The sequence below is a fragment of the Bombus pyrosoma genome, linkage group LG11 (genome assembly GCF_014825855.1).
Source record: "Bombus pyrosoma isolate SC7728 linkage group LG11, ASM1482585v1, whole genome shotgun sequence".
Classification (NCBI taxonomy): Eukaryota; Metazoa; Arthropoda; class Insecta; order Hymenoptera; family Apidae; genus Bombus; species Bombus pyrosoma.
The window spans coordinates 12,056,104-12,081,170 of record NC_057780.1 but is presented as its reverse complement, the minus strand read 5'-3'; the positions used below and the strand labels follow the sequence as shown (position 1 = coordinate 12,081,170).

General features: G+C 37.4%; 1 protein-coding gene across 6 annotated transcripts; it reads right to left on the bottom strand.

Annotated features, from left to right (window-relative positions):
• Nucleotides 1-104: 104 nt before the first annotated feature.
• On the bottom strand, nt 105-24,433 carry LOC122573158 (protein PALS2). Of its 6 annotated transcripts, none has more exons than XM_043739194.1 (8): nt 24,189-24,433; nt 17,470-17,585; nt 6,776-7,072; nt 5,304-5,540; nt 3,579-4,053; nt 3,109-3,443; nt 2,277-2,351; nt 105-1,540 (listed from the first exon to the last, which is right to left on the bottom strand). In XM_043739194.1, exons 1-8 carry the CDS (start codon nt 24,292-24,294, stop codon nt 1,364-1,366), a joined length of 1,818 nt encoding a protein of 605 aa, XP_043595129.1. In that variant the 5' UTR covers nt 24,295-24,433; the 3' UTR covers nt 105-1,363. The 6 variants fall into 6 exon arrangements, with proteins under 6 accessions (XP_043595129.1, XP_043595130.1, XP_043595132.1 ...); XM_043739195.1 differs by lacking the exon at nt 24,189-24,433 and adding an exon at nt 20,085-20,196; XM_043739197.1 differs by lacking the exon at nt 24,189-24,433 and adding an exon at nt 20,072-20,102.
• Between the last annotated feature and the right edge of the window lie 634 nt (nt 24,434-25,067).

The window sequence follows — 25,067 nt, the reverse complement described above, 5'->3', positions numbered from 1 at the left end:
CATGGTCCTATGAGTATGTTCTGAGTGTGGGAAACAAGAAGAAATTGTGAGAAATAAGGATAATGAAAATGGTAGAAAGGTATTAGTAATTCAAATTCGTAACAAACGCTCGATAAACTTTATTTTCCCGTATATCACATGGCACGATCGGGAGCTTCCGATCAAACGCATATATAGCGATCTGCAATGGTCGTAATTTCCATGTGCATGCGTGTCAGAGCATTAGAAAAAATGTGTTATTAGACGTGTTTTGCGTAAAACTCTCGAGTATAAGAGAATATATCGTCTCGACATAGTAGGTCTTTGCTGCAAGCCCGGTAAGGCTGTGCTATTAAGGCACTCTATGCCAGGAATATGTTCAAAGTGCACGAGCGGTACAAACAGGATTCATGAAATATATAATGTATAATATGTATATATAATAGATATCTCTATAAAAGAAATGAAAGTACATTGTATGACAAATGGTAAATAAACATACATACATATGCAGAATCGTAGTTCGAAGGGAATTAAAACTAGGCGTATCCTAAAAATAATTGGACGGCGGTCTATAACGTATACCTACTTTAATCGCGATCCGTTTCCGTTTAGTTGTTCTGGGTGATAAAGAGGAATGTATGCGAGAATTTTTTTGTAACGTTACTTTAGTTCATCAGACATTGGATCATTAAGATATTAAAAATATTAAAATAATTAAAATTTTTTAACTACTATCATTGAAATCAAAATTCACATGCTTCTTTTCTAATTTTCTTATTATTTTCTTGTATCTTTTAACGGTACTTTTGTAGGTTACGAATATATGTTATTAAGGAGCGAAATTTAGGAGGCGAACGGATCGTTTCGTAAACCTAAAACAAAGTAACGTAAATACTACACGATTGTACTTGCTGGAAACGTAGCATCGTAAAGTGAGATACTATCTCTTCTTGGCCTTCATAGCCCCGAGTATTTTTCTAATCATAAGTAGAAGAAGAATGCGCGTGTTCGAAATTTGTTGCTTTCGTTTCGGAGATTCTCCGCTCGATGGAAGAAACTCACGTCCCGTTTCTTCTTTACCCGATTCGAGTGCGTCATTTCGCTTAAAAGTATTTATACATTTGATGGAGACAATATACACAACACACTAGAACTCTGTATACACATAGTACAACCATAAAATTGTTCCATTGCACGATGATACAATGCTATAAATATACTAACGATGCACTCGACATCAAGTTTGCCAAGCATGGGTATATTAAAGACGCCATCGCGTGTTCCACAGAAAATAATGCAATAATTTGTTATTTTGCACGATACTGTAGACCGGATCATCTGTTCTGAAACTACTTGTTCCCTCAGGTAACCTGAATGGTATTTAATAAATCCAGTTCACCGGAACCCACTGGTGTTCGGTGGCTAAGGCGTCTAACGCGGCGATCACCTGTCTAAATGTATTGTCGAAGTCCTCGTTCACTATCACCAGGTCGATATATTTCTCGTAGGCACGCTGTAAGGCCGCTGATTCTTCCAACGTTGCTTTCAGATCGTCCTCCTAGTTAGTGAAAAGCAAACTATAATTTAGCTGCACTTTGTAAAGTTTGAGAAAGATTAAGTTTTGATTGCATTTAGTTCAAGTGTGTTTGTTGATAGTGATTCTTTCCAATTGGAAGATTGAATGTTAGAAAGATTGTAGCTTCCATACTGTGCCTTGAATATATTTGTTCCTTGTTTTGCATTAAGTCGTTACATAAGTCTCATCCATCAAAGTGGATTTTCTATAAATTCCATTTATAAATGCCTCTTTTATAAAAAATTTTTGGATTTATCATTAAAATAGGGATATATTTTATTACATTTGTTATATTGTAATGTTTGAAAAAAATGAGAATTTTGATACTGCATTTGTCATTATGGGAACATTCTAAATGTCTGATTACTATGTGATTAATGAACATATTTTTTTCCCATTTTCTGTGAGTTTCAGAAGCACAGTTTATATTGACTTAGGTAGTAATGTTATATCTACCACAACATTGGTAACTTATTTATATGATCGAAGAGGCGGACAAAATCTATGCAGCAACCTAATGTCATTAATAAACTACATTTTAAAATTAATGCATTGTCAATAAACTGCATTTAGATATTATATAAATTACAATTTTTCTTTGAATGTTACGTGATTCTGTATAGTGGTACATTTCAAACAATAATGCTACACATCTACAAGCAATCACATTACGATAAAAGGAAAGAAAAATACAATGAATATGCATGCAAATACAAACCTCGTACAAGGAAGCAAGAGATTCCAACGTCCTGGCTCTTCTCGAGCTGTACCTGATGGAACTCTGGCGGTCAAACTAGCAAAGCCAACATCAAATACATACGAACGATTAAATAAAGAACGCTACGTCAATCGAGAGAAGGAAGTTATACAACGGGTAATATGTGAAAATATTCGATATCAATCTAAATGGAGTATAAAGAGTAGTTGGTATTTGGAATTTTATGGAAGAAGAATTTCGTGGAAGAGAAACCAATCATTGAGTCATTGTAATCGAACAAAAGTGCATGCAATACATTTATAATAGGCAAATTACACGCATTTACACGACGACGGTAGACTGGCAGGCAAAGATTCGGAAGGTTGCATCGTAAAATATTTGATGGCTATGTTTATTTGAAACGCGGCCTGTGCCTCGATATATGTTTCTTCTTTATACAAATTTCGCGCATCGAATCGTTCCATTTCAAATGAATTTCTTATTTCTCGTACGCGAAATTCGAACATGTTTTCAAAAAATAATAAATACTTAAATCATTCTGTAAATTTTTAAATATATTGTATTCGTGGAAATGTATTTACTTGATAAAAAAGTCATTTTAACGAGTAGTTGTAAAACTCGATTAACAAAACTTGAGTAACATTAACCAGTAGTTTCAATAATTAAAAGTGATACCAATAATCAAAGCAATTTTAAACATTCAGTAGAAACTTCAATTCATAGAACATTTTCATTCTCGGCGTTATTATTGGTCGTATTGGAGATAGAAAAATATAATTTTCATATAGAGAAAAATAGAAAGGGCAGTGATATATAATAGCAGTGTAATTACCGTCAAGTTCCGACTGCTCGTTCCAGTCGACCTCGCCAAATCATATAACCATTTCAATTGTTCCATTCCAGGCGCCGCTATGAAGATGACATAGGGCATAAATTCCGTGCTGTTGTGAAGTATTTTCAAAGCAGCTGGACTGCAGTCCAGAACGCACATTTTGCCAGCTCTGATTAACTCCCTCACGGAATCCAACTTTGTACCATACAAATGCCCACCGTGTTCTCCATACTCAAGGTATCGATGCTCTCTAATATCCGTTTCCATGGACTCGCGGTCGGTAAACCAATAACTTTTGCCATCTTCCTCGAGTACTCTGGGTGGTCGTGAGGTATCTATAAACATATGACTTCTATGAATCACAATCCTAATTTGTAACTGTTAACAGTAGAAGAGAATGGTATTTTCCCATCAATTTTGTTTGTCATTCTTGTCAAGATCTCACGACACACAAAAATTATGACACTTACACGGAACAATGGTGCCGAACTTCTCAGGGTCGCTATTTATCAGTCTATTCTTCAGCGTCCTGCGACCAACTCCTCTTGGACCGACTAAAGCCAAGGTCTTACGTCTAAATGGCGGCATCCTGGCCACTTCTTCGTACAATAGCAGTTCCGCACTATCAAATTCACCGTTGGACTTCGATTGGTACATCTTCCTTTTCTTCTTTTTAGAGATCTTAGTCCCACAGATGCTAATTTTGTGTACAAAATCCGCTTCCGGTGGCACGAATGCTTTTCTTCGTTCTTCCAGTTCCAGTGACGGAATTAGACCAGGCGGACCTAGACCCTCGCCCTCGACTCGCCGAGCTTGCCACCAATTTGGGTCTGCTTGGTCTACAATTTGTAGTACGTCACCTTTCTGGAATGGAAGTCCAATCTCTACGCACGGTAACAGAGTGTCTTCCGATGGATCGTAGTCGAACAGCGCTCTCATGTAACACTGTAATGTGAAAACAAATTCGAGATTTCAGGAGAGAGACGTGGTAGGAGGACTGCGGATTTTTATGTATTTATGGGAAATTTGAAGATGCAAAAATGCATAGAATGCGTTATAATGTACAAAAACGCATAAAATAATGAAAGTATAGTGCTCGTTAAAATATTTAGTAGGTGAAACAAATGCCTGTCCAGATTTTGCTTTCTCGGTTCTTTTTATAAAAATTTGAATTTGTATAAATATTCTCAATTTAACGATGAGTTCTATCTTCTCTTTTCTTTAACAGGAGAACAGTTTTAAAATTCAATACACTGACTAATTCTTCTTTAATTATAAATTTTCTTATTTGATTTGGGGATTAAATATATGCTTTCGCTGTCTATCTATTCTTGAATATTTGCAATATATTTATTATTATAACATAAATTATTTTGTTAGCTTTTACTAAATTCCTTCGATTTAGTATATAATTTTAAAAATTACATATCTGTACGTAGATGATTGTTTTTTCTAGTAATAATAGTATGTAGTTCTTTAGAATTTCATCCATTCATACTTTTTATCCACCTATGTTTTATTCTTGTCTTCAAAACATAAGGTTCTTAAGCTCCGATGTTTTTCTTCACATAATTCTTATCTATTTCCATTCCTAAAACCTTTCACGTTTTTGAAAAAATTGATATTACAGGATATATAAACAATGTACGAGCTATTCGCAAGTGTTCTTCGACGAATTGAGTTTCCCATTCTCGATCCACATTATCATTTATTTACACACGAAATACAGAGCTACCGCCAGATATAAAGAGTTATTACAATTCGTGTTTTCAGTAATGTTTTTTATATTTAGAACACGATTTTGACAGCATGTTCTGTTCAATCTTTTGGACAAATTCTATCAGTGAAATAGTAAAATTTTATAGTCTAAATTCAATCACGTTAAAGAGACCTCTTGTCGGAAGGTGGAAACCGTAACCACGTGTCTCATATAGACGCCATTAAATTGAATCGTAAAGATCCTAAGAGGTCGATTAAACATATTTTCGTACCTCTATACTTTCATGCTTTTAATAGAAGCAATCTTCTTTTCAAGAAGGTGGCCTTTCAAGAATTTTATTTTTACCTTCCTTTTAAATTCCCACCTTATTCGTGGTGTAAATTCAATTTAGGTTTACACCATACGAATTAAGATAAAGGAATTTAAAATTAGCCAACTTGAACCAAATCGAAAGTTAAATTATGTTATCACTTACCGTAGATTTTACGGGTCGATTGCCATCAGAAGCGATTCCAGGTGCAAGTTTCAGCGACAAATTCTCCTTCGCTTCGTGAATGGCTTCCTGAAGCTCCTCAGGGTTGTGAACTTCCTTCCCGTTCACTTCGAGGATTACCTCGCCGGTTCTCAGGAGTCCCTGGCGGGCAGCAGTGCTTCCGCCTAAGATCCTGGCGATGATCAAATTTCCGGATTCGTCGACCTGCACCGTCAGACCCTGTACAAAAACGTACCAGTGAAAATAAACTCGCCTGTTCCCGTTGAATGCAACCAGGTTTGCTATTTAGTACATTTAGAGAACAATCGACGATTCTCTATGTCCGTTCCATTTTTGTTGTTACATTCTTGCGATGTTGCTTGTTTGAGAAGACCTACTGTTTCCATTTTAGCGTAAAAGTGTAAACGAACATTGATGGAAGGCCATCATGCAAGATCATGGCTTTGTGCACTTGTTTGCCGAGAATACCTTTTGCTGACAATGAGAGAAAATAGCGAATGTTGAAACAGATTGTGGTTTAGCATACAGAGAATTTACCGGGTCCCAAGGTTTGGCTGATTTTTAACACGTGGAATCGACTTCAGGATAATGTAAAGATGGTATCGCTAATGCGCCATTTGTCTCTTTGCGAAAGAGAAGCCTTAGCTTCCAAGAACTTTATTATAAACATGTATCGGCGCTGCTGCAATTTCATTACAAAAATTTTTGGAATACAGAAGGTTAAGAGCAGCATAAGGAAGAATAATGTATTATGTTTCTGTTAAAATGTTTTCTTCGCTTGGTATAAAGCTTGGAACAACGTGCCAGATTCATCGAAGAGGCCACGTGGCCTCGAATCAGCATCGCGCGGATAATAAACGTTTCCGAATTATTTATGAACTGCGAGTGGCATTTCCGTCTTTTCTTCGTTCGAGCGTGTTAAATCCGATTCAGAATGGGAATTCTCTCACGTGACGGAATGGTAAACCTCTAAAACTAGAGCCACGAACGAGAAAGTCGGCGCGAACGATTATATTTCTTTGTTGATTGCTCGACGTGCCTTCTCGTCAGCCGCTTTCTTCACCAACGAAACAAACCGTCAAAGACAGAAGCTAAACATCCTCTAACACCCTGATCTCTTGAAACCTTTACAAAGATTTCCAAATATTCAAGGATATATTTCTAAGACTTTGAGCTATAAAAATTATTTGATTATTTAGAAAAGCGTCAAACGTTCATATCTATCTATTCATATCTTCCGTTAATTGTATTTCAATTCATCTTTTCTGTTAATTGTAAAGCCACAAACATTACATAGAGTGATCCAGTCGTCATAGTACGATCAACAAAGATTTCATGTGAAAATTTTAAAATTTATTTTTGTCAGTCCTTTCCGATTGCATAATGATTACTGGGACATTGTGTTCTTTTATTAATTCTAGAATTCAAGAATTCTATCATGAAAGAATTTTTACCAAAGGTTCGTTAGGTTGCCTCCTAAGTCCAACCATCCTGACAGCTTCCGTCCTCTCGTTGGTAGGCATCGTCAGTTGCGATGGTTCCGGCTTCGATGGCGCTTCCTTTCGTTCGACGACCGCGTCGTGCGTCTCTAGAAGGGCTTTTAGATGCGAGCCTCTTAATAATCGTACGAGTTCGCGCGCGTTCTCGTCCCTGGAGGAGCGGAGCGCGTGACACACCTCGTCGACGATGTCACAAATGGACGAGCATACCGGTTCCACGTGAAGTGGAGGATCCTCCAGACGCTCCTGGACCTGCAACAGTCACGCCACGATGTCTGTCAGGTTTCCATGGGAACTGGTTTTTGTTCAAGTCGTCCTCGTACGTCCTACTAACTCGATCGGCAACTTTTAGGATCTCTCAGTCGAGATTAGATTCCTTTCTTTAGATATTTTTCTTTGGGATGTTTTAGCTTACCTGGTAAAATTAGTTATTAAGTTTAGTTATTTGATCGAGCAATTATTTTCGAAGATTTGAAAATTATGCTTTTATAGATATAGTGATAGCATAGGAATTTGATTATCGATGATTGAACTATATTAAAATAAAATTACTGCAATGATATGAAGCTAACGTATTGTTGCGCAGAGGTTTATAGAATGAATCGATCATCATCGACGAAATAATAAGTCCCTGGAGCCCATCGAGGGCATCGAGCGCTCCTCGAACTCCTTTCTGGGCTACGTGGTAGCGTATGGCCAAAGCCACAAACAGTGAACGGCTTAGTCGTCGTCAGTTGTGAAAGTCGAAACGGGTTTCCGCATCAAATTCACCGTACGAGGAACCTTGGTTACTCTTGGTCCCCTCGTACAACCCGAGAGAAACGAAGGTTTTTACTCTACACTTGAATCAACAATGTTACGCGTGATATCAAAGATGTTTCAATGCTTTCTCTTTATTTATCGAACAAATTTTTTTCGTAAATGTGAAGATTTCATAGAAGACAATAATGTATTAGATTCAATTTATTTTTTGATCGATTAATTTTTAATCGCAAGCATTTTCTGCTGACTTATCACCTAAGAGCGTGAAATTATCATTGCGCAACGATGACCCTGTGTCAACGAGGTTTGATTGGATTAGCGTCGAACCACGTAAGGCTAGTGTACTCCACATTGAACCAGCTAATGCAACGTTACAACAATGAAAGAGTAATTACAAAAGTAGGTCATTCACAGTGTTTCAGAGCCACCTTCGAGAATACTTGATACCTGAACGCCACGACGGAAAATGTCGAGCAACGAATAATCATGCACATCTTAGAATAATTTCTTTAAAAAACAGATTGAAAGAAAAAATTATATCTCAACTAATGGAATCAAAAGAGATATATCACGCAAATACTAAAATATAATAAAGGGAAAGTGGAATTGTGTTCAAAAATATTACGAAAAATTCAGGTGTCGGTCAAAATTAGGCAAATTGATCAGATAAGATCAATTCTTTGAGACAAATAGCTATTTTTCGACAACCACTTAATATTAGTACAAACAAATTATTGTTATCTTTAATTTGAACGCTAAATAAATGCGAAGTGATATTTCGAGAAAAATTATCAAAACGGTCGAGCATATCTAGATTAATCGAACAAGATCAGATGAAAAATTCTCCTCCCGTTTGAAAGACTAACGCGAATCGTTCGTCTATGGAAATTGTTTCGCGAAGCCGTCCAAGTCGATGTTCCTCACCGCCAGTATGATTCATCGTCGAATCATTCGCGTCGATACATGTGCATCGCAGATGCACGATGTCGATTCAACGATTTTGTTGCAGCATCGATTATACGAATTGCGACATGGCATAAGTTTCCGTATGTAAAATATCGTACATTTTGGAAAAGGAGCATCAAAAGGAAGTAATGAATCTTCGATTTAGGCCTCTCTGCCCACGCGACTTGTATGTACACGCAACAATAAATCAACTCACGACGCGAGAGACATCAAAGAACACGGTCGAAGTTGTGTTTTGGTTGAAATCTAAGAAAACAGTGTGTGATTTATCGAGAACCGTGTGCGCACGTCGAAATTTGAGGGATTGCTTTCATTAACGCGTGCTAGAAAGTTCGATTACCTTACGAATTACTAATTCGCACACAAATGTTAACTTCGTATTTGGATCAGCGATTCCAACGCTATTTTCGAGAATTAAAATACTGTTTTTAGAGAATCAACCTTGCTACGTTTTGAAAAGATTATTATTTATCAAATCAGTTGTATCTTTTCCACACGAAAAGATATGTCAATTAATAAAAATTAACTTTTTCATTTTCTTTAAGTCTTTTTCGACTGAATTGTATTCATGCAACCTTTGTAACGCACTTATATTTGTTCATAAGCTCGTGAAAATTATAAATGAAACGTAGTTATTTTTATAGAATTTGGAGAGATAATCGAAGGAAAAGAAGTAACTAACAATTAGTTGTGAGTAGCAAATAGAATTAAAATGCCACGTTACGTGGAACGAAGAATCGAGGTATTTCTCCATATGTCGCAACATTGTCATTGTCGTGGGCACGAATTATACCGTATTTATAATGAAAACGACGGTAGAACAGCTGGCGTTCAACGAACGTTGTAGCCTATAATGAATTCTCCTGTTCTTCCGTGACGTCCCTGAAAATCCTCTCACGAAACAAACACAGGATTATTGCGCTTCAAGAACAAACAGCAACTCGCTCATTACACATATCAATAACTAAACGTTTCATTACTACTACAATTCAAACGATTGTGTGGCAATTCTTACTTCCTTTATGTTATCTCTCGTTTTGAAATTTTTCAAACGAAAATCAAATAAATCACACGTTCGTACAGTAAATGTCGCAATTCTAAACGATACTACAGCTCGAATGACTTGCAAGAAAAATGTTAATCGACGTTCACTTACTGCTACAAAAACAAAACAAAGAATGAAGTAACTCTTTTTCAGAAAGCAATTTGAAATTCTACCTTATCTATTTCCAAGAAATTACACAGCAAGTGGAATAATATCTTTCTTTAAGAGGATTAGAAGACTTCTCCAAACTTTGTTTTTTCTCTCACTTCAAGAAATTGCGCGGCCTTTCCTTAACAGGATCGTCGAACGATTCCGAATTCCACTAAGTTCCGTCTCTTCAAAAAATGAAGCAAAGCACAACGAATTCAAAATATGGATGGACAGCAGTACCTCTCTCCTGCCCTTTTTCTATAAATTACACAGGAAGTAGAATAATATCTTCCCCAACACAGAGTCATCAATCCACTAAAAATTCCACCTTTATTTTTGAATAGCCTCTGTTCAAATACTGACACGAATAGTATTAACAATTGATAAACGAAGCACGTCGAATGTATGAAAATACAGATCGAGCTACTCTCAACCTCAAGATCTACGGACCACAGACGCCAAGAGGGGCCAACGGTCAACGAATCGCGCTTTCTCCCGATCTCACGTGTCGTCGTAGCAGCAACAGTCTTCCACTCATCCACCTTTTCCATCCATCCACATTTCTATTTCAAACTCACCACCGTCCCACCAAAATGACGAAACAAGCCTCCTCAAAGATTTCTTCGCAGGAATCCTAACTTACACTGGAAGCCTGGAGAAACGCCGAGGCAGAGGTCGCCTGTCTCCGTCAGGTAGGACGCAGTACTCTGGAGAACGAGCTGGCCGCCGTCCTGGAACTGGAGTTCGCCGTATCGATCGGCCAGTGCCGTGAGGGTGCACTCACGCGGCGACAATCGACGGGGTAAACGGCCACGGGAGAACCTGACGAGGGGTTTCCACAAGGGATAAACGCGACTTGGACAACACGCACACCGTGTGTGTTGCTTAGGTAAGCGGCGTCAGAAAACTGCCGCGCCTACTGACGTTTCTTTCGCCCCCACCTTCGTCAGGCAGCCAGCCTGAAACAGGTGGGGGCCCTTCTTCGGATGGTATGCAACACTCCGCTACGTTCGATGCAGGGCCGTCTACGTGCGTGCTTTAGACCCCATTCTACTAGATTTTCCAATGGATGATTTGGAATTTTGAAAATCGATGGTAGTTTTCCATTTGAAAGCTTATTTGGGTAATTGTGATTTTGGCAGCCGTTCAAAAGCAGCTACATTCGTCAACTCGGGGAAAGAGGAAAGCGACGTTGGAAATATTGCTTTTTATTTATCTTGGAATTTACTGTTATTTATAGGTTGTGTCACATAAATTAGTCTGTGAAAGTGAACCACTTGTTTGTTGAGAATTGGAAATTGATTACGTGAGTAGCAAAATTGAGAAGTCTATAAAACGTAGTTTTAAAAATATATCTCGTTCAGGTCTTAGAATTTTCTTATTCTTTTTTTTTTATTACTGAATATATGTAAGATGAGTTTGATCTGAAATTGTTATAAAAGGATTAAGAATTACAGCGAAACGAGGTCAATGAACAATACCAATTGTTGTGGAAAAGTTCGTGGGGAAATTAGAATTTTGATAGGTAGTAGGCATGTATGTTGCTATTTTGATATTTTAGAATTTTCAAATCTTATTAGTTGACACCTGATTGATATAATAAATTAGTCTTATAATAAAATTTCAATGCAATGACATAGGGTTAATTACCAATTGTCACCTTCTATAATACGTCAAACGAATGAATAAACGAAGTCTATTTATTGATTGAATTAACTCTACCAGATTTAAAGTCAAAGGGTACCCTCTTAAATTCGACGAGCTTAGGATTGACAATAATCTCACTAATTACGTATATAGAGTTAGAAATCGAGGATTTTAGGATTGACGCAAGTAGGTCATGTTGCACTAGCTGGTTACACGATAATATTATTATCTAGCTAGTATCATTGTCGGAACTTCCAACGTTTCTTTCGACACGGGAAAGCGGCGATGTTTAAACGGAGTGCCAACGTGTAAACGAGAACGTGCCTCGTCGCGAGGAATGTTAAATATCCTAGCTACTCTATCTAGAAGAGGTAGAGGGGTATTCCTCGTACTACTCGAGCATTCCAATTGCGTACATTATTCCTGCGTGAAAGTACACATACACACAAACTGCTAACTTTCGTTTTATTCTTGTCCTTGGACATATTTTCGTAGCTACGAAATGTCCGAGTCTGCTTTTGTTAATGATGGGAATTTATAACGTATGTACGTGTCGTTCATTTGAAGAATTATGCAATTCGATTGCAGTCGGGTCGATGAATATAATATCGTGGCAAAAAAGAAACGTTGGCAGTCATCGACACCGATCGGTTTGTCGATCTTGCGACACAGGTAGAGCCTTCTCGAGATACTCAATAATCCGTTATACGATACAACGGGATCGTATGACTCTAGTGTTAAAGACAGCTATTGCTACGGCAACATTAGCGAGTCTCGGTGTAATGAATAATTAGGAAAGTTTCACTTTTGAAGTAATTCTTCCTTCCGGTATCTTTATAAAATATTCTTTTAATATTAAAATCTTTTAAACTTTTTAACTAATCTTTAATCTTTGATCATTGGCAGGGTAAAATCTAGCTCCGAAAGTTTACATAAGAAACATATACCATATATCGTCTCATAACAAGATTAATGTCAAATAATTGTAATATATTTTATAAGCGATTCATTAAATTTATCATTTTGCGTTACGAATACTTTCTTCGAAAAGTTTCTAACTTTTCTTTCATCGTATATACATATACATGTCACAACCATTGTTCAAAAAATATACCAACAAAATAGCATTCCAGATTTCCATCCTCTCAAATTATACTAAAACGACATCAAACTAAACACGCATGGCGCATGACTTTGCCAGCTACGTTCCTGTCACTTACACGTGCGTCAATGTCGCATACGCGTGTTCTCCGCTTGTCCCTTCGCGCGATTACAAAGCCGGTTGAAATTACATCGTAATCCGTGTGTATACACGAGCGCACGCGACGTGACACTGCCTCGCGATTTCTGCGAGAGCGGTCATAAGCGATGACTCGGTCGCTGGAGTTCGAGCCTGGGCCAATTGGCCAGGACCTCCGAGGTCGCGGTCAATTACGCCGGATATCAGAGAAGCCGCGGCAACGATTTGTCAATTAACATACTCGGATTATTCACGAGGCATGGTTCGCCAGTGGTTTCCGGCGCCGCTGGCGCGCGACCGCCTGATTCACGGTTTGTCTCGCTCGCTTCTTCCCTTCGCAGGAAACGCCTTTGTTCCCAAGGAGGACCCTCGCGGTTTCCGCTTTTCGGTGGACTGTCCACAGGATGGCTTTGTAAGGTGCACTTTCGAGACCAGGATGAATGAGACGGAGGAAAAAGAACGGAAGTGGAGTTTGTCATTAGTAATACAAAGGTTAGGGTAGTTGGTACAGGGGTGGAAGATTAATGAGACCTTCTTCTTTCCGTAAACTGTGATGTTACTTTTCAGTTAAGATTCTTTTTTGCTAGAATTTACAAATCTATTTGCGTAAAAGCTATAAAATTTAGAAATGTTAGACAAGAGAGATGAGATGGAAAGAAAGATCGAAAGTTCTGTTTGTTATTAGTGGAATATCGTAACATACGAAGTGTCCGATTTTATTATATAGATTCCTGAATCTTTCTTTTTTTTTTCAATTCGCGACTTTGATTTCTTTATAATATCATTTTATAGTGAATATCACAGTAATTTTGTATCTCGAGTTTTATCAAATTCATAAAGATTGACAAGATTTACTCAGTTTCTGTTTTGCACCTACTCCTCGAACACGACGTAACTCTATTAATGGAAATTTTCCTATTACTCGGGCGACTACTCGGCCTAATTAAACCTAACCATGTTCAGCCGAGTCATTAAGATACTTCTAAGATAAACTAGCAATTTTAGAATATACGAAAATAAGAATACCTGGAGGAGAGATACCACGAGAAAATCAAACTTCTCACACCTCTCTTAGATCCTTTCTTCTAACAGTTCCACATTAACCATCAAATTTACCAAGGTTGTTTGGTGACCGGTTTTCACGGTTTTCGACGAAACCAGTAACACCATATCGCATCTGTCAACGTTTGCTATTGTTGCCTTGAACCGAGCCGGAAACGAACACCGGCTTCTTAATGACTTTCCGACACCAGACGAGACTTCTACCTGCTGATCCCGAAGAACAGGATGGAATGTGGGCCCAGCAGGTGCGGTAAGGTGTATACATATATACGTGTGGATGGGCACTAACGTTTCGCAGGAAAGCCACGGATGCGTGCAGTTGATCGGGAACAAGATAATTCGAACGGTTTTGGGTCACGAGCCAGCAACCAACTTTGAGACTTTACAGATACGCTAAACTTCAAAGATCTTTTACGCCATCATTTTGGCATATTTTTAGAGACCTAAAGTCAAAGTTCTTCTTTTTTATAATTCTAAGAATTTCAAGAAAATGTTCGGCCTGTTGGACGACTTCCAATAAAAAGATGCTCGAGTCTTCCAACTGCACTTCTTCCTCTGTATAGAACACTGAATTATTGAACGTTCCTTAAGTCTCCGTAGATACAGTGAATCATTGACAAAGTAACTAAAATTCCATCGAATTTTTTATTAAATTGTTTTATTGAAAACAGATTTGATTCAACAAATAGTTGTATAACTTAGTAGAGACGTAAGTTATCTACGAAATGTGAAAAAATATATTTTACGGAACATTAAATGTCGTTAAGATTATAACCGAAGATATGGAATGATCCCAAAGACTCGACAGTAATGAATGCATTATACAAATGAAGAAGGTCGAGGCGTAATACGAAATATACACAGACGTATCATAGTTGTTACGTAATGGATCAGAGAAGAGGTGACGTACGTAGTCACGTCACACTGCTGAATTTACACCAATCGGCGGATAGTAATATTTTCACATGAAGAGCCCAAGTTGTTCCATGGTTCGACGGAAAATGTATGTCACGACCAAAATAATGTGGCTGTTTCACGCAGCCATAGTGCAAGCGGCGTGTAAAAAGAAGCTGCGTACAAGACTTATTTCGAAAATTCCATTGGTCGAACCGAGTGTTCCGACGTTTTCGAGTTCCAGCGTCGCGCATTCTTGCGCTACGGGGATCTTTACGGCTAGCGTCTCTTAAATTCCGTAGGAATTGCTCGGTTAGTGGAAAGGTTGGCTCATCTTTGCACGAGAAGAATCGAAAAATCGTATAAGAATTAAAAACACTATTTATGTTTTAAAAATCTAGTTTTAATTGTTGATGAATGTAGCAATTGAAACTAATGTATTGTAATCAAAGAGGCTGAGAACAATTAGAACAAATAGTTTGTTGCGAATTTTTATACAAATTAATTGTGTTATATGTATTTCTAGAATGATTCATTCTGTGCAAATTTTTGTAACGATTTACTACAGATCGTAATTCCCAAAAACGTGTTGGTCGTGTTGAATATCGGAATACGAGGTGATAAAATTATATTCGATGTCACCAGATCATTTTCTAACCGATATCACGTGCACAACCAAGTCCGAATATTTTCAATCGTAGCGACACTAATTTCGATGGCTAGAAATGTGCGAATTAAGTCTTAGAAGATTTATGCGTCTTCGTGTGGTATATCGAGTTCATAGTCGATTTATTGCTTTGAATTCAGGTAGCCGTTGTTAGATGAGATTGTTTGAGAATGTCTGGCGTAACATTCATAAATTATAGCGGAAGGTTTTCAGCGTCTGAATTTCTTGTTTTACAGAAAACAGAAAGTGGCCATTACAAGTTGAATGAATGGATTGAATGTCAACGATGGGAAATAAAAATTTGTATAATAGCGCTGAGTGTTGAATGTGAGAACGAATAGTATTTTGAAGAATAGAATACAGTCGTGGAAAGTGTTTTGTTCACTGACAGGAAGCTTTCGTAATATAAGAATACTATACATCGCGGTGGAACAGAAAGCTGAAATCAAAAGTTGAGAGAAATAGGCAAGTGAAAAGGTGTTCATTTATTACAGTTTTGATGGTGAAGCTGTAATGAAACTGTGGAAACGAAAACGAGCGGCGACACGGTCAACGAAGCGTATTTATGTACCGTGAAAATGACATAGATGACGTTTTTACTAAACAGCAAAAAAGCACGTAAAAATATTAACCTCTTCAGGAACGAATTTGTTTAAAGATATAAAACGATCATTATTTCTCATTTTTCTGAGAAAAGAAATGTACGCTATTGAACACATAAGCGGCAAATGGGTTTTCAGGTTAACTATTTGTAAAATGATTTCCTCCGTCAAGGAAATATTTATGACTTAAATTAAAGAAAAAGTAAATACAAAACATATATACTTCCGTTCACAACAGATATATTGGATCACAATCTTATACGAATACAAAATTCCAACCGATTAATTGTTCCCTTAATAATTCAGATTAATTATTATATTTTGTATGAAAATAAATGTTCCGATACTTTTTTCTTCATAATTTCCAAGAGATTAAAAAAGTAACACTTTTATTAAGAAGATTAAAGGAAACACTAAAAGACTAAATAAATGAAAAATCGAGAAGAAAAACTTTGAGGAGGCATAGAAACGAATAAACGTACCCAAAGGTTAAGTATCCAGCTTTACAGAATTCCAAATGTTAAACGAGTTAAACAAAGCTCGGTAATCGATTAATAAAAGACAGGATAGTAACAGACTAAACAAGCCAGCTAGCCCACGAGTAAGTATATCTTTCCTATTTTTACGAACGAGCTAAGAAACCGATCCCAAACGAGTATCGAGCGTGGAAGGAACGAGTTCAACGACATTCGAAGATTTTTACCCACCTCGGCAAGGGGACTTGCGGCTGGCTGCGTTACGTTTTCCATTTCACGGCGTTGCATTCGTACGGGGATTTCACGGCGGACGAGGCACTCTCTCGTAAATGACGGTCTCTTTCTCGTAAAATCGAGCGTAGTAAACACGTGGCACGTGCATGTGTCTCGAAACCATCTGCCCTCAGCGCGCATGATCCAACGACGCACGCTATTGTTTATTTCGCCGGTGCCAAAAATAATACACACACGCGCGAATAATGGTTGCAATTAACCCGATTCGATATATGGTGAAAAAATTCTATACTCAAGCAAGTGGCAATTGACAATCTAACAAATAAGCTATCGATTACGAGCCTGCAATAGTTGCGCTCATTGATCTTCATTTACTACAAATGAGAAAACACAATCTTCATCCTGTTGTAACAAAACTAAACTTCTTCGTTCTATTGTAGTGAACTGCAAATTAGCCGGTGGTGGGAATAAACAATGATTGATAACAAGAACCGATTATAACAAACTGTCAGTTCAGTTCACAGTTGTAAAAGAGAAGATATCGCGGTCATGCTTCCTTACAATATTAGATATTTCGAAACAACATCTTTAATTTTAATTATTTCCAATGGAATATTGCTTGAAGATCGTATCCTTTCGACGTAGGAAACGTCCACCTGCGTCACGTCCAGACAAACTAACCTCATTTCTTTTATTTATTAACGAGATTTAAACCAACTTGCTTAGAATCTATTTTCTAATATACGTTATTGTAATAAGACAAAATAAATGGAGAAGATTTCTAAATTCCTGAATTCTTCGTATTACAAAAGTTTATCATCGTAACTGGATACAAAATGGGAGGACAATGATGTAATACAGGAGGCAGAAAAGATCACTAGCATGAAGACACGCGTTTACTCACCTTCACTAGAGACGTGACCACAGGGCTATCCAGGAGGCCTTTGAGGAAGAGTAGATCCGTGTCGTCAGCCACCTTGCCCAGCTCCTCCAGGTTGTCGCGTACGTGCATGAAGGCGGCTGGAACAGTGACCAGGCACTTTTCCATAACACCGTGCTACGTGGACGTGCGCGAAGGGCAACGACACTACCGGCACGAGCGTCGAGGGTGCAAAAGAGCGACGCGAGGGGATGCCGGGTGTGGCCATTCGATGGATCAATATTGGGGCAGCCACAGGTGGCTGGAGTTAAAGCATAAGACACCTCGGTGGAAAAATCGAAAAGCGGGAGGTCGAGTAAGTGTTGATGCGAAAGGAAGTATGATTCACGTAGAAGTAAAATTTTTAAATGGTTTCCTTTAGACCGCGAATATTTATACATTTATGGAAAGTTGAAGTATACAAAAATATGCAAAATGCATATAATATGCTAAAATATTTCAAGTACTATAGTACTGTAGTATATAGTAGCGGTTATAATATTTATATAATATTGAGTTATAATATTATTTTTATAAAAATGTGAATTTGAGTCAGTATAACCGAAATTATTTTCCATTTATACATTTTAGGTATATTTTCGTCTAAAACGCTACGTATTATTTGAGCAAACATTGTAATTTTGCGAATATTTCATTCCACGGTATAATAGTATTAATTTAGAAATAAACTGCACATACATGTTTTACATGAGTTATGAAAACAAAATGTTCTGATTTATATGCTCACCAGCGCGTGTATATTATTTCGTATATGTAGTTGGCATGTCAGTAGAATAAAAATAAATAATAGAAAGAAAATAAATAATAAATTTAACAACCCGGGAAAATATGTTTTTGCAAGATTCATAATTTAATCGAGATCAAAGTAGTAATGAAATAATGTTTGGTATTAGTTTTCAGAATATAAACTTAAGGTTTATGTATTTTATATTAAAAATTTAAGTTTTTGTCATGATTTTAGCAAGTACTTCCTTTATGAATGTGAATGAATACCAGACTTTTCATTACATACGACTTATTTGTGATAGAGTTACTGTTGAACTTATTTTTCCAGATTTGAGAACTTAATTAATCGAAGGCTGATAATTAACCAAATCTGAATTTCAAGTATGATGTTCGTCAATCTAGAGTCAAACATATTATGTTCGGATTCGAAAGAAATTTGAAGCAAGCTCAAGGACCAAAGAATCATCTTACTGCTAACAATGGTTTCCAGTTGCTGCCAATTAACATTGAATCCATTCACAAGTGCCAGGACTAATTAGAGTCATAGTCAGACTTCGACCTACCTTTTCACTCTCGTTCGACCTTACTTCATCGAACAATTTTCAACACGAGACAACGTTTAGCGTAATTATGAATGAGATAAAGCCTTTTTACTATTTCAAACACAGAATACAAAAAGATCGTTCTGTTGTTTAATTGTCAATATTAATAGCCAAAAACGAGTTTAAATCAAAGAATCGTCTCCCCCTTAAAAACGCCTTGAAATCTCAATTTTTTATAGATGGTATATTAAAATTTCGATTTATTTTAATAAAAGCAACGACACAAGATGTTCTACTAAAAATAACTCTTGTCTTCGCAAACATATTCTGTTACAAAGTTAAATCATAAAATTTTCTAAAATTATCTCATTTGCAATTACCTTACATCCCTTAGAACACATTTATCATAAAGGGCAGTTTGTCGAACCAGTTGTATCTTTATAATTTACGACGTTTAATTATCGAAGACGAGACGAGGCGTTCTCCAGGTTCGAGTGGTTCTGATAAATAGTGATTGGCCACTTGAACGTACGATGATAAGCGATGTCGACGACGGGACGTTTGCATGATAAATGCGTGTAGTTACACGAAGCTATCGAACCACGAGTGCATAGAGCCATACTATGACGATCGCGTATCGTCTTTCCAGAACGCCTCGACCTATTTCTCGCCTGGTTTATAACCGAAGGAAAAAGTTCTTAAACCAGTCTGTCCGTGTGTATACAGGCGAAACGAAACGCTGGTTTGACGATACGTTATACAAGCAACTGCAAATCTTTAACTTTAATACGAGACGATATAAAGAAAATTATATCTCCCATTTGAAGAAAAATATGATCGTGCCAAATTTAGTATAATTTTTTAGCGTATTTTTTTATTTGAGATTGTCTAACTTCAGTATTGGATCAGAAAATGTTCCGCTCGTTCGTTCTGACTGATTTTGCGCATGAAACAGAAATGCACAAGAATTAGGAAGAGAAGAATATTTAAATACACTTAGAATTGCGTCAATTTTTTCGAAGCTCTTCTATTTTAGATTATTGAACTCCTTGGGAATTTTAATTAATTTCAATTAAAAGGAAGAAACGACGAAGTTGCAAAAGGGCATTCAAATTTGTTAAGAACCAAAGCGAAGCACATAAACGCGGAGGAATAATATTTGGATACGAGAAGTTTGTTCGCGGAATTCTGATGGAAAATGGGAAGGAAATATTTCTTCTGAACATTACATTAGAAAATTTTTCAATTGAATTCTTTCAATGTAGAACCAAATCAATGTAGAACAAATCTAAACTAACATCGTAGCTTTACCATTTTCTATTTGATAGAGTTTGGTGCCATTCACAGCATCGATGCTGGCTAACAGCCGGCGATCTTCTATCTTCTCCTTTCTTCCGAAGAAAACCATTTTGACGTTTCTTCTTACACGACGATGTAAACTCTTATATAAAAAATCTTTAATACATCAACAAATCACATTTTCACTTTCTTCTCCGTTTCACATTTTACATTCTCATCGTTATATCTAACGTCACGTCTCGTTGACGTCACTAAACGCCAGATACCATAAGTAAGTACAATTATTCTCACATCCCTGCACTGTCAGACAACGAAACAAGAAATCTCTTCTTTAGGAGTCTGTATCTACTGAATTCTATCACAACGTTGTTAAAGAGTGGAACAGTTTCAATTACCATAACTCAATTATCACCGAGCTATTCATCTCACTATCAACAATCACTGTTCTTTGTAACACGCATTCTCACGCGATCGTTGATCTTTCGGGAAGCCACGTTCCTTTCGGTAGCCAAGCCAGTGTTTGTCAAGGCAGAGCAAACAAGAGAATTTTCTTCGAAGACGTAGGAAGCGTGCACACTGGTCCGTTCCGCGGCAACACGTCACGGTGAATGGAAACTCCGTGTTACACCTGCTTGGGGCCCCAGGCCCCTGCCAGGAGACTAAAAGCGACACCCTGTGGAAGTGATGGAACACAACGAAGTTAGAAGAACGTTCGCGCCGCGCCGCGCTGCTCCCTTCGAGGTCAGGAAATTCGTGACGCTCTTTAAGGACATCCTGACTACATCACAGAAAGTGCCCTTTCTTTTGTCACGGAAACATCTTTAACGGCTGATGCTTTCGAGTGTTTTTTTCAAATCAAATAGTACATGCATATGGAGCTGGTAGTTTTTAAATAGTTATTTATGAGATTCGTCGTGGCTGATTCATCCTCGAGGAATTCTCTTTTTTCCTTTTCTTTTAAAATGACGGATTTCGATAATAGGTTGAAACTGTTGAAACGCGGGGTTGCGTTACAAGGTGCAAGGAGGTAAACAGGTTATTTATTCGGACAATAAAGATTGTTGAATGTAGGATAGTCCATGGTTTGATTAAAAGCTTCGTTCAAGTTGCTTTCTCTTATGATTGAGAAGAATTGGCCTCTGCTTTCAGTAAGATCTCGTTGGTGTTAGTTGTTCGTTGTCGTAATTGAGGAAAATGGTTCTTGCTTATGGCGTGACCTTTTAAAACTTTTGTGGAAGGCTTGAATGATCTTTATTTCATTGTGTCCCATTTCATTTGTCAAAGTTATTTCACACATTCACACACATACAACCCTGAAGATTTCGCACAATAACGAACCTCACAATTTGATTTTCTTTTAGGATTTTGACGATTGATACCATCAGAGTGGTTCAGCTGGTTACATTACGAACTATTTTAAACTATCAAAGCAAATTTCAAATCTAATTGAAGTTTCACCTGGCCAATCTCATTCACCAAATAGCGCCACTCGTGTATCGAACTTCACATATCCATAGGTTTCCACTCGTGAAGAATTACACTTTATTATTTACATGATCCAGTCGTTTGAGCTACGTACTCTGTGAGAAAAGACGCTGGGGCGTTTTAAAAACAGAACGTGAATTGTATAGTCTACGAAGATCGCGATGCGTGTTGTCGTCGCCGAAGAACGATTGAAACTGACGTTTTCAAAATTTCGTCGGGGAACGAGCACATCAAAAGGAGAGGAGAGCTATTCTTATTTTTCCAGACAAATCAAAGCGAGGGAATATGAGAAAGAGAGGAGCGTACGAGGAAAAGGAAAGTATCACCGGGTAACTGCCCGCGAGAATCCGAGCACGTTGACGAAGAGACCAGAAACGAGCCAGCTGGTCTCCGGAGGAAGGAAATCATTCTTCATGGACGTAACGAAAAAAAATCGACCATCACTTGACTCGTGTCTCATTTTAGATAACCTTTTTGTACAATTTGTCGCGATTATTCACCCTTTTCTCTTTTATACGTTATTTTTCTCTCGATATATCTTAAACAAAGAGTTGAATTCGAAATAACTTTACGACGAGTGGAGGAATTTCGTTGTAAGCGGAAAACACATTTTTGGTCTTTTGGATTTTTGAAATATTTGAAAATTTTTTAATTTATTAGTAATTTTTCTTCTACCACATTTTTGTCTTTGATGGAACGTTAGTCTCCTGTTTATGTTATTTTCGGTTCAATTATTTTAAAGTATTAGTTGACTCTGTTGAGAAATTATCTTATGGCCAGGGGAATTGAAATTGCATGATTTTTTTAGGTTCTTTAGATAGATATTTATGAGAGTTTTAGATTATACCTTTCCAGTGGATTTTTATCAAGGTGAAAGGGTTATTTAGAATATTTTACGCGAGATACTTCTGAGTCAATTAACTGTTTTATCGTGAACAGATGTTCAACGTAACCCACCGATCGTGCAAATCGTGATTTTATTGACGTTTATTTTGTCCCACACTAGAGAAATACACAGGCTCTGGACCGGGGATCTGAAACTGCTTTCAATCAGGATAGTCGTAAGGTGTAGACGGAAACCATTTGCTCCATCGAAATTACAAAACGGAAGCAACTATGAATTCGAACCTGGAATTCATGAAGATTTTTAATAAACTTCTTATGAAACAATTCAAATTTAAAAGCGCACATACGATAAAAGTTAAATATAAAATTCTTGGAAAATATACGAAAAAGATCGCTTTTACGATAGAAGTAATAGTATAACAGAAAAACAGTTCAACGAAAGTAAGGAGCTTTCGTGGAAAGCTTAAGAAAAGGAGGAGGAATGAGTCTGAACACACAAGATTTTTAAAGAGATTCTTAAATCTGTGAAAATAAAGAGGGAATAAAATTTGAATTCTGAAAATTATCCTGGCTGAAGATTGTAAATTTAGAAGAATTTGGATTTCGTGATGATTTTACTATATTATACATGATCATTGTAATTAGTATTAATTCAAGGTCTTAAAGTGTATAGCTGGCTTTGTTATGGGTTTTATCGATCGTCCGAGTTTTCTTCCCGAGAGCACGCGTTAATATCGACCGTCTCTTTGTTGTAATTTTTCCATGACGTCGTGAATTTTATTTCGGCGTTTCAAACATATGAAATATTCGTGAAATTGTAATTTTTGAAAAATATTGGTATCAAATCGAGATACCTGATTTAACTTGTCAGTCGTGAAGGAAAGCTAATAAAGATAAATTAATAGTCATTAAGTCGAATTCGAGCTATTCAGAAAGTCGTAATATATATTTGAAATGATCCAATTAACAGGTTATTCTAACATTTTTCAGAAATGAGGTAGATGAAGAATTTAATGTAAAAATATTTGCAAATTTGTTCCAAAACTTGGTCACCACGTCAATGTGATACTAAATCCCTGTGAGACGTGTCTGAACCACAATGTGAAAAACTGGAACGTAAGTCAGCATCGATGGTGCTTCCACTGAAATCACGTTAAATTTAACAGGATCACAGACATTTTGTGCCAGAGAGGGAAGAATCTTCGAAGAATGGTAAACGAAAGTTATAGAGAAGGAAAAGTTCGTGGAAGTCGGATGAAACGGTTCAATCAATATCCTCCATCCGTACAAATCAAGATCCAGGGAACTGTCAAGAATTCAAAGTGACGAGTGGAATCTATCGAAAGTTTTGGGAAGATCCGATAAGACGAGACTTTAGAAATTCTACGAAAGTCGAGCAGCAAAGTGCAAGATCTTTAGATCTTTAAAAAGTTTGCGGCTATTTCGTTAACTAGATATTTAAATTCAGATTCTATTTAACGCAAGATTAGATATAAATTTCTTAAGATAAGTTTACATTTTTTAATTCAAGTTCAGATATAAATCGCCAGTGCAAATTCAAACTTTCTTTCACATTCAAATTCGAATTTTCAATTTGAAATTTTCAATTTTCTAGACCTCGATATAAATGGCGGGAGAACTAATCGAAACCCACTTCGATAACAGAGGTGAGTAAATCAAACGGCTCGCGTAGTCAATAAAACGTTACTCGACTCAGTTCAATCTCTCCAATCTCGGACAGTTCAATCTACAATCCGTTCTATACTCGAATAATTTCAAACTTACCGGAAGTGGATTTCAAGTGCGGTAGTTCCTTCTTAGGAATGATCGAGGGTAGTTTCGAACACCCACAAATGTCCTCGATATCCATCATCGACTTGCTATTCTTCATCCTGGTGGACGATAGTGGAATGTGGTTTCAGGTGACGCCAATCGGCATCACGATCAGCATGGATCCCAGCCCCGAGTGTTCCACTGACAGGATCGAACTTCCGTTTGCCCAAATTCCCGATTCACCGGTGACCTTGTCATTCTTCCTGTCACTCTTCCTCTCGAATGTTCCACGTGTTGTCCACGTCCCCGCGTCAATTGATCTACGTTTGACGCGAAGTCAAAATGGCAGTCGAAGATCTCGTGATCTATTCATAGATCACCGGTAATGGTCCGTGATCGTGGTAGCGTGGAAGAGAACGAACGAACGAACGAGGAAGACCGCAACGGGACCTGTAAGCCCGCGCTCTGTTCGTGTCCGGTACTTATAGCATGTTGCGCGGGGGGTGGGTTTTTGCACCCTCTCTCTCGCTCCGCTTACACGATTTTGCGACTCGTGGCAACGAGTGCCGCGTGCGTTCGGATCGATCGATAGTAAACGCGCCCACGGAAGGGTAGAAATATTCTGGATTACGGCGTCATACAACTTACAACAACACATACAAAACAAACGCCTTGATGATCGTCTTTTTAAACCAAAAGATAGATATTTTTTTAAATAGCGGGCAAATTATGTTTGCATCTTCTATTATTGGAGATATGAAGTTTGGAGCTTTGTGATGAATAGCTAACGATGAATAGCTTCGTATAAATTATAAAATTGAGAAATTGAAGATGTTTAAGCATCTTTGTTTCATTCGGATCACCTGGATAGAATTATTGCGTTAAAAAATT